Source organism: Oncorhynchus kisutch, linkage group LG15, assembly GCF_002021735.2.
Source record: "Oncorhynchus kisutch isolate 150728-3 linkage group LG15, Okis_V2, whole genome shotgun sequence".
Taxonomy (NCBI): Eukaryota; Metazoa; Chordata; class Actinopteri; order Salmoniformes; family Salmonidae; genus Oncorhynchus; species Oncorhynchus kisutch.
The window spans coordinates 78,302,219-78,311,978 of NC_034188.2; the positions used below are offsets into that span (position 1 = coordinate 78,302,219).

The 9,760-nt window shown below is 43.4% G+C and overlaps 1 protein-coding gene across 6 annotated transcripts in view; it reads right to left on the reverse strand.

The window, feature by feature from the left end:
• robo2 (roundabout, axon guidance receptor, homolog 2 (Drosophila)) overlaps nt 1-9,760 on the reverse strand; it is a 375,041-nt gene that overhangs the window by 119,412 nt on the left and 245,869 nt on the right. For all 6 annotated transcript variants that reach the window (XM_031791154.1, XM_031791152.1, XM_031791149.1 and 3 more), the window contains one exon: nt 743-867. In XM_031791154.1, coding sequence (XP_031647014.1) covers nt 743-867 — 125 coding nt within the window. The remainder of the gene's footprint in view (nt 1-742; nt 868-9,760) is intronic.

Below are 9,760 nucleotides of genomic sequence, written 5' to 3' on the forward strand. Positions count from 1 at the left end.
TACAGTTCTTTACACTATAGGACCAGTAGTTGAAGACTGGATCAAGCTATTTTACAGTTCTTTACACTATAGGACCAGTAGTTGAAGACTGGATCAAGCTATTTTACAGTTCTTTACACTATAGGACCAGTAGTTGAAGACTGGATCAAGCTATTTTACAGTTCTTTACACTATAGGACCAGTAGTTGAAGACTGGATCAAGCTATTTTACAGTTCTTTACACTATAGGACCAGTAGTTGAAGACTGGATCAAGCTATTTTACAGTTCTTTACACTACAGGACCAGTAGATAAATACTGGACCAAGCTATTGTACAGTTCTTTGCAGTACAGGACCAGTAGGTGAAGACCGGACAGAGCTGTTTTACAGTTCTTTACACTACAGGACCAGTAGTTGAAGACTGGACCAAGCTGTTGTACAGTTCTTTACAGTACAGTATAGTACCAGTGGTTGAAGACTGGACCAAGCTGTTTTACAGTTCTTTACAGTACAGTATAGTACCAGTGGTTGAAGACTGGACCAAGCTGTTGTACAGTTCTTTACAGTACAGTATAGTACCAGTGGTTGAAGACTGGACCAAGCTGTTGTACAGTTCTTTACAGTACAGTATAGTACCAGTGGTTGAAGACTGGACCAAGATGTTTTACAGACCAGTAGTTTTTCCTTACCATGTTTTTCCTGGTCAAGTGGAGTGTTCAGGAAAAGCTCCTAGCCCTACTATGGGTCATTGAGAGGTGTTTACCTGGCTACCCTCCTTCTGCCAGAAGACTGCAGGCTGTGGGTTGCCCTTGGTCTCACAGGGGAAGGTTGCGGTGCGACCCTGGGCCACGATCTGGTCCCGCGGCCTGATGACGAACTGGGGTGCAGCTGGGGTCAAAGGGCAGAAACACCAGGGTTAGAACTCAGAGTTAGACAGAGTTGAAGCATGGGGCACGATCAAGGGGGTGTGGGGTGTTCAAGCAAAAGTACAGTCAGGCACCACAAGAACAAATCAAAATGGGCATGTCCTACACTATTAGAAAAAAGGGTTCCAAAGGGGTCCTTCGGCTGTTCAAATGGGAGATCCATTCCAGGTAGAAATATTTTGTTGTCCCTATAGAACCCTATGTGGAAAGGGTTCTACAAGGAACCCAAACCCAGTTCTACCTGGAACTGAAGTGTTTCTACCTGGAACCAAAAAAGGTTATTCAAAGCGTTCTCCTATGGGGACAGCCAAATAACCCTTTTGGGTTCTAGATAGCACAGTGTATAGAGCTTCCATGCAGCGTGTTCCTTCCATTGATTCTGATTGGAAGAGAAACATCCAGGAATGTCACGATAACGCCACAGTAACCACCTAAGGCCATTCATCCAGGCTGGTGCTGAATGAATGACAGTCGTCAGTGTTCACAAACAGAACCACTGTCTCAGTCACAATGGCATCAGGAGAGTTAGGTAGACATAATGTAGCTAGGCTTAACACAGAGAAAGACACAGAGAAAAACGTGTGAGGATAGAATGAAATAAATGAACAGAACGCAGCTAACAGCTAACTGTCTCTGTTTCATGGGTCCCTCAGGGGGAGAACACAGGCCTTACCCCCTCTTAACCCCTCTCTCACCCAACAGCCAAGCACTACACTCCCTTTCACCAATCCAGGAAAAGTACCTTTATTACTCAACTGGGCCCTCCAGAAGCCAATTAAGGAGTGTGTCAGTGAGGGCAGACCGAGCAGACACACTCAAGGATCCAGCAGAGATATATTACATCTGGGATGTCTCATTCCACTCTCGCTGTTTCCCGGCCCATCTGAATGTGTTGTAATGCGACATAAACAAATGTGTTCTGGCCAAACTTTAGCACACTTGGCAAATCCCCGAGACACGTCCACTCTCTCCTACACAAATAAACCACCAGAGGAGTGATTCATTGTGTTCCAGGAAACACACTGACGTGCTGTATACAGGGCCATCTTTTCTCTCTGTCTTCTGCTCTCAATGAGGCATTACTTCCTCATTATCTAAAGTAAAACACTGTTACTGTTGATCTTAAAATCAAGATCATTAACACACTTCATGATGCCTTCGTATAAGAGATTTGATTTCATGACAAAACATTCTCATTTAATGACAAAAGTGCAATGGCTGAACATAAGACTTATCTAATGTGGACTTTTTTTATTTATTTTTATTTGACCTTTATATAACTAGGCAAGTCAGTTAAGAACAAATTCTTATTTTCAATGACGGCCTAGGAACAGTGGGTTAACTGCCTGTTCAGGGGCAGAACGACAGATTTGTACCTTGTCAGCTCGGGGATTTTGAACTTGCAACCTTCCGGTTACTAGCCCAATACTCTAACCACTAGGCTACCCTGCCGCCTGTTGACCTCTCCTGGTTGGGATTATAAGTGTTAACAGGTCTCTCGGCCCCACACTCTTGGTTGGGATTATCAGTGTTAACAGGTCTCTCGGCCCCACACTCTTGGTTGGGATTATCAGTGTTAACAGGTTTCTCGGCCCCAAACTCCTGGTTGGGATTATCTGTGTTAACAGGTTTCTCGGCCCCACACTCCTGGTTGGGATTATCAGTGTTAACAGGTCTCTCGGCCCCACACTCTTGGTTGGGATTATCAGTGTTAACAGGTTTCTCGGCCCCACACTCCTGGTTGGGATTATCAGTGTTAACAGGTCTCTCGGCCCCACACTCTTGGTTGGGATTATCAGTGTTAACAGGTCTCTCGGCCCCACACTCTTGGTTGGGATTATCAGTGTTAACAGGTTTCTCGGCCCCACACTCTTGGTTGGGATTATCAGTGTTAACAGGTCTCTCGGCCCCACACTCTTGGTTGGGATTATCAGTGTTAACAGGTTTCTCGGCCCCACACTCCTGGTTGGGATTATCAGTGTTAACAGGTCTCTCGGCCCCACACTCTTGGTTGGGATTATCAGTGTTAACAGGTCTCTCGGCCCCACACTAGGTTGGCCTGTGATGGTGGTGAGATGTTAGGTCTTACACTCCTAAAAAATTCCTCATAGTCAGAAACTCAGAGACTCAAAGACTCAGAGACTCAGAGAGGAAAAGCATCCCGCAGAGGAAATTCAAATCAACCAATTATAGACACCAATCCCAAACTTCAGTCAAGTAAAACTCAGACATGGCATCCCTTTATCGGTCAAACTTTTTCTCACTTTTCTTCAGCTGAGGATAAAGTCCTTCAGCACTTAGTACCTTTTGATCATGTTCAAACAAAATGAAAGAGAATAGAGGTAATAGCTAAGTACCTACCACAGACTACATTTCTGACAGTCTAGACCACACTGTTTTTGCAGGTGACTTACAAATTGGTTTTCTACTGTTATGTGAGAGTTTTCAAAGCAGTAGTGGCATCTATAACTTTGGTAATATTTGGTATGGCGAGCAAGCAGAGGGAATAGCCAACAGATGTAAGAGAGACTTCTTAAAATATATGATCAAAATGCTTTCAACAAGATATAACGCTGCTTCATATGACATCATTATATGAAAACACTGGACTTGTTGCTATAAAACATACATTGACAGGCTTTTATTCTGATTCCCGTTAAGTCTTTCCACTGACAACCCAGCTGGTTCCAGTCAGGGCAAATCTCATCCCGTTTGGCTCATTTCTCCATATAATCCCTTTTTTGGGAAGTGTATTTGTCAAATATACACACAGCTAGGAATGCTACAGATGGCTATAGATTTACAGCCTTCCTGTTTGGCTCTCCTCAGTTTAGATAGCTTGCTGCATTTCACAACGTTGGTTCTGATACAGAGCACCTAAATCACCATCTCTCGCTCTCCCTTTGTCTCCCTCCATCTCTTTCTATCTCTGGCTGGTGAATCAAACGAGCAGTGCATTAGAGCAGAGCACTCACTCAAAGTGGTTGGCAACTTACAAGCTGTTCTCTATTGCTGCCCTCACACCTTGTCTCTCCTCTCTATCTGTATCTTCCTTTATCACTCTCTCCTTGTCACTCCTCTCTATCTTCCTTTATCACTCTCTCCTTGTCTCTCCTCTCTACCTGTATCTTCCTTTATCACTCTCTCCTTGTCTCTCCTCTCTATCTGTATCTTCCTTTATCACTCTCTCCTTGTCTCTCCTCTCTATCTTCCTTTATCACTCTCTCCTTGTCTCTCCTCTCTATCTTCCTTTATCACTCTCTCCTTGTCTCTCCTCTCTATCTTCCTTTATCACTCTCTCCTTGTCTCTCCTCTCTATCTGTATCTTCCTTTATCACTCTCTCCTTGTCTCTCCTCTCTATCTTCCTTTATCCCTCTCTCCTTGTCTCTCCTCTCTATCTGTATCTTCCTTTATCCCTCTCTCCTTGTCTCTCCCCTCTATCTTCCTTTATCACTCTCTCCTTGTCTCTCCTCTCTATCTTCCTTTATCCCTCTCTCCTTGTCTCTCCTCTCTATCTGTATCTTCCTTTATCACTCTCTCCTTGTCTCTCCTCTCTATCTTCCTTTATCACTCTCTCCTTGTCTCTCCTCTCTATCTGTATCTTCCTTTATCACTCTCTCCTTGTCTCTCCTCTCTATCTTCCTTTATCCCTCTCTCCTTGTCTCTCCTCTCTATCTGTATCTTCCTTTATCCCTCTCTCCTTGTCTCTCCCCTCTATCTTCCTTTATCCCTCTCTCCTTGTCTCTCCTCTCTATCTTCCTTTATCCCTCTCTCCTTGTCTCTCCTCTCTATCTTCCTTTATCCCTCTCTCCTTGTCTCTATCTGTAATTTCCTTTATCACTCTCTCCTCTCTATCTTCCTTTATCCCTCTCTCCTTGTCTCTATCTGTAATTTCCTTTATCACTCTCTCCTTGTCTCTCCTCTCTATCTTCCTTTATCCCTCTCTCCTTGTCTCTATCTGTAATTTCCTTTATCACTCTCTCCTTGTCTCTCCTCTCTATCTTCCTTTATCACTCTCTCCTTGTCTCTCCTCTCTATCTTCCTTTATCACTCTCTCCTTGTCTCTCCTCTCTATCTTCCTTTATCACTCTCTCCTTGTCTCTCCTCTCTATCTCTATCTTCCTTTATCACTCTCTCCTTGTCTCTCCTCTCTATCTGTATCTTCCTTTATCACTCTCTCCTTGTCTCTCCTCTCTATCTTCCTTTATCACTCTCTCCTTGTCTCTCCTCTCTATCTTCCTTTATCACTCTCTCCTTGTCTCTCCTCTCTATCTTCCTTTATCACTCTCTCCTTGTCTCTCCTCTCTACCTGTATCTTCCTTTATCACTCTCTCCTTGTCTCTCCTCTCTATCTGTATCTTCCTTTATCACTCTCTCCTTGTCTCTCCTCTCTATCTTCCTTTATCACTCTCTCCTTGTCTCTCCTCTCTATCTTCCTTTATCACTCTCTCCTTGTCTCTCCTCTCTATCTTCCTTTATCACTCTCTCCTTGTCTCTCCTCTCTATCTGTATCTTCCTTTATCACTCTCTCCTTGTCTCTCCTCTCTATCTGTATCTTCCTTTATCACTCTCTCCTTGTCTCTCCTCTCTATCTTCCTTTATCACTCTCTCCTTGTCTCTCCTCTCTATCTGTATCTTCCTTTATCACTCTCTCCTTGTCTCTCCTCTCTATCTGTATCTTCCTTTATCACTCTCTCCTTGTCTCTCCTCTCTATCTGTATCTTCCTTTATCACTCTCTCCTTGTCTCTCCTCTCTATCTTCCTTTATCACTCTCTCCTTGTCTCTCCTCTCTATCTTCCTTTATCACTCTCTCCTTGTCTCTCCTCTCTATCTGTATCTTCCTTTATCACTCTCTCCTTGTCTCTCCTCTCTATCTTCCTTTATCCCTCTCTCCTTGTCTCTCCTCTCTATCTGTATCTTCCTTTATCCCTCTCTCCTTGTCTCTCCCCTCTATCTTCCTTTATCCCTCTCTCCTTGTCTCTCCTCTCTATCTTCCTTTATCCCTCTCTCCTTGTCTCTCCTCTCTATCTTCCTTTATCCCTCTCTCCTTGTCTCTATCTGTAATTTCCTTTATCACTCTCTCCTCTCTATCTTCCTTTATCCCTCTCTCCTTGTCTCTATCTGTAATTTCCTTTATCACTCTCTCCTTGTCTCTCCTCTCTATCTTCCTTTATCCCTCTCTCCTTGTCTCTATCTGTAATTTCCTTTATCACTCTCGCCTTGTCTCTCCTCTCTATCTTCCTTTATCACTCTCTCCTTGTCTCTCCTCTCTATCTTCCTTTATCACTCTCTCCTTGTCTCTCCTCTCTATCTTCCTTTATCACTCTCTCCTTGTCTCTCCTCTCTATCTCTATCTTCCTTTATCACTCTCTCCTTGTCTCTCCTCTCTATCTGTATCTTCCTTTATCACTCTCTCCTTGTCTCTCCTCTCTATCTTCCTTTATCACTCTCTCCTTGTCTCTCCTCTCTATCTTCCTTTATCACTCTCTCCTTGTCTCTCCTCTCTATCTGTATCTTCCTTTATCCCTCCCTCCTTGTCTCTCCAATCTATCTTCCTTTATCACTCTCTCCTTGTCTCTCCTCTCTATCTTCCTTTATCACTCTCTCCTTGTCTCTCCTCTCTATCTGTATCTTCCTTTATACCTCTCCTCCTTGTCTCTCCAATCTATCTTCCTTTATCACTCTCTCCTTGTCTCTCCTCTCTATCTTCCTTTATCACTCTCTCCTTGTCTCTCCTCTCTATCTTCCTTTATCACTCTCTTCGTGTCTCTCCTCTCCTCTCTATCTCTATCTTCCTTTATCACTCTCTCCTTGTCTCTCCTCTCTATCTTCCTTTATCACTCTCTCCTTGTCTCTCCTCTCTATCTTCCTTTATCACTCTCTCCTTGTCTCTCCTCTCTATCTTCCTTTATCACTCTCTCCTTGTCTCTCCTCTCTATCTCTATCTTCCTTTATCACTCTCTCCTTGTCTCTCCTCTCTATCTGTATCTTCCTTTATCACTCTCTCCTTGTCTCTCCTCTCTATCTTCCTTTATCACTCTCTCCTTGTCTCTCCTCTCTATCTTTCTTTATCACTCTCTCCTTGTCTCTCCTCTCTATCTGTATCTTCCTTTATACCTCTCTCCATGTCTCTCCAATCTATCTTCCTTTATCACTCTCTCCTTGTCTCTCCTCTCTATCTTCCTTTATCACTCTCTCCTTGTCTCTCCTCTCTATCTGTATCTTCCTTTATACCTCTCTCCTTGTCTCTCCAATCTATCTTCCTTTATCACTCTCTCCTTGTCTCTCCTCTCTATCTTCCTTTATCACTCTCTCCTTGTCTCTCCTCTCTATCTTCCTTTATCACTCTCTTCGTGTCTCTCCTCTCCTCTCTATCTCTATCTTCCTTTATCACTCTCTCCTTGTCTCTCCTCTCTATCTTCCTTTATCACTCTCTCCTTGTCTCTCCTCTCTATCTTCCTTTATCACTCTCTCCTTGTCTCTCCTCTCTATCTTCCTTTATCACTCTCTCCTTGTCTCGCCTCTCTATCTCTATCTTCCTTTATCACTCTCTCCTTGTCTCTCCTCTCTATCTGTATCTTCCTTTATCACTCTCTCCTTGTCTCTCCTCTCTATCTTCCTTTATCACTCTCTCCTTGTCTCTCCTCTCTATCTTCCTTTATCACTCTCTCCTTGTCTCTCCTCTCTATCTGTATCTTCCTTTATACCTCTCTCCTTGTCTCTCCAATCTATCTTCCTGTATCACTCTCTCCTTGTCTCTCCTCTCTATCTTCCTTTATCACTCTCTCCTTGTCTCTCCTCTCTATCTGTATCTTCCTTTATACCTCTCTCCTTGTCTCTCCAATCTATCTTCCTTTATCACTCTCTCCTTGTCTCTCCTCTCTATCTGTATCTTCCTTTATCACTCTCTCCTTGTCTCTCCTCTCTATCTTCCTTTATCACTCTCTCCTTGTCTCTCCTCTCTATCTTCCTTTATCACTCTCTCCTTGTCTCTCCTCTCTATCTGTATCTTCCTTTATACCTCCCTCCTTGTCTCTCCAATCTATCTTCCTTTATCACTCTCTCCTTGTCTCTCCTCTCTATCTTCCTTTATCACTCTCTCCTTGTCTCTCCTCTCTATCTGTATCTTCCTTTATACCTCTCTCCTTGTCTCTCCAATCTATCTTCCTTTATCACTCTCTCCTTGTCTCTCCTCTCTATCTTCCTTTATCACTCTCTCCTTGTCTCTCCTCTCTATCTTCCTTTATCACTCTCTTCGTGTCTCTCCTCTCCTCTCTATCTCTATCTTCCTTTATCACTCTCTCCTTGTCTCTCCTCTCTATCTTCCTTTATCACTCTCTCCTTGTCTCTCCTCTCTATCTTCCTTTATCACTCTCTCCTTGTCTCTCCTCTCTATCTTCCTTTATCACTCTCTCCTTGTCTCTCCTCTCTATCTCTATCTTCCTTTATCACTCTCTCCTTGTCTCTCCTCTCTATCTGTATCTTCCTTTATCACTCTCTCCTTGTCTCTCCTCTCTATCTTCCTTTATCACTCTCTCCTTGTCTCTCCTCTCTATCTTTCTTTATCACTCTCTCCTTGTCTCTCCTCTCTATCTGTATCTTCCTTTATACCTCTCTCCATGTCTCTCCAATCTATCTTCCTTTATCACTCTCTCCTTGTCTCTCCTCTCTATCTTCCTTTATCACTCTCTCCTTGTCTCTCCTCTCTATCTGTATCTTCCTTTATACCTCTCTCCTTGTCTCTCCAATCTATCTTCCTTTATCACTCTCTCCTTGTCTCTCCTCTCTATCTTCCTTTATCACTCTCTCCTTGTCTCTCCTCTCTATCTTCCTTTATCACTCTCTTCGTGTCTCTCCTCTCCTCTCTATCTCTATCTTCCTTTATCACTCTCTCCTTGTCTCTCCTCTCTATCTTCCTTTATCACTCTCTCCTTGTCTCTCCTCTCTATCTTCCTTTATCACTCTCTCCTTGTCTCTCCTCTCTATCTTCCTTTATCACTCTCTCCCTTGTCTCTCCTCTCTATCTCTATCTTCCTTTATCACTCTCTCCTTGTCTCTCCTCTCTATCTGTATCTTCCTTTATCACTCTCTCCTTGTCTCTCCTCTCTATCTTCCTTTATCACTCTCTCCTTGTCTCTCCTCTCTATCTTCCTTTATCACTCTCTCCTTGTCTCTCTCCTCTCTATCTGTATCTTCCTTTATACCTCTCTCCTTGTCTCTCCAATCTATCTTCCTTTATCACTCTCTCCTTGTCTCTCCTCTCTATCTTCCTTTATCACTCTCTCCTTGTCTCTCCTCTCTATCTGTATCTTCCTTTATACCTCTCTCCTTGTCTCTTCCAATCTATCTTCCTTTATCACTCTCTCCTTGTCTCTCCTCTCTATCTTCCTTTATCACTCTCTCCTTGTCTCTCCTCTCTATCTTCCTTTATCACTCTCTTCGTGTCTCTCCTCTCCTCTCTATCTCTATCTTCCTTTATCACTCTCTCCTTGTCTCTCCTCTCTATCTGTATCTTCCTTTATCACTCTCTCCTTGTCTCTCCTCTCTATCTTCCTTTATCACTCTCTCCTTGTCTCTCCTCTCTACCTGTATCTTCCTGTATCACTCTCTCCTTGTCTCTCCTCTCTATCTGTATCTTCCTTTATCACTCTCTCCTTGTCTCTCCTCTCTATCTTCCTTTATCACTCTCTCCTTGTCTCTCCTCTCTATCTTCCTTTATCACTCTCTCCTTGTCTCTCTCAATCCCCCTCAATCTCTCACACATGCAGCACCCATACACACATAGAGCAATGTAGCCTTGTTGTGTTTGATAAGGAGCATGAAATCAAGCTGTGATAGCAGGTCAGATATGAT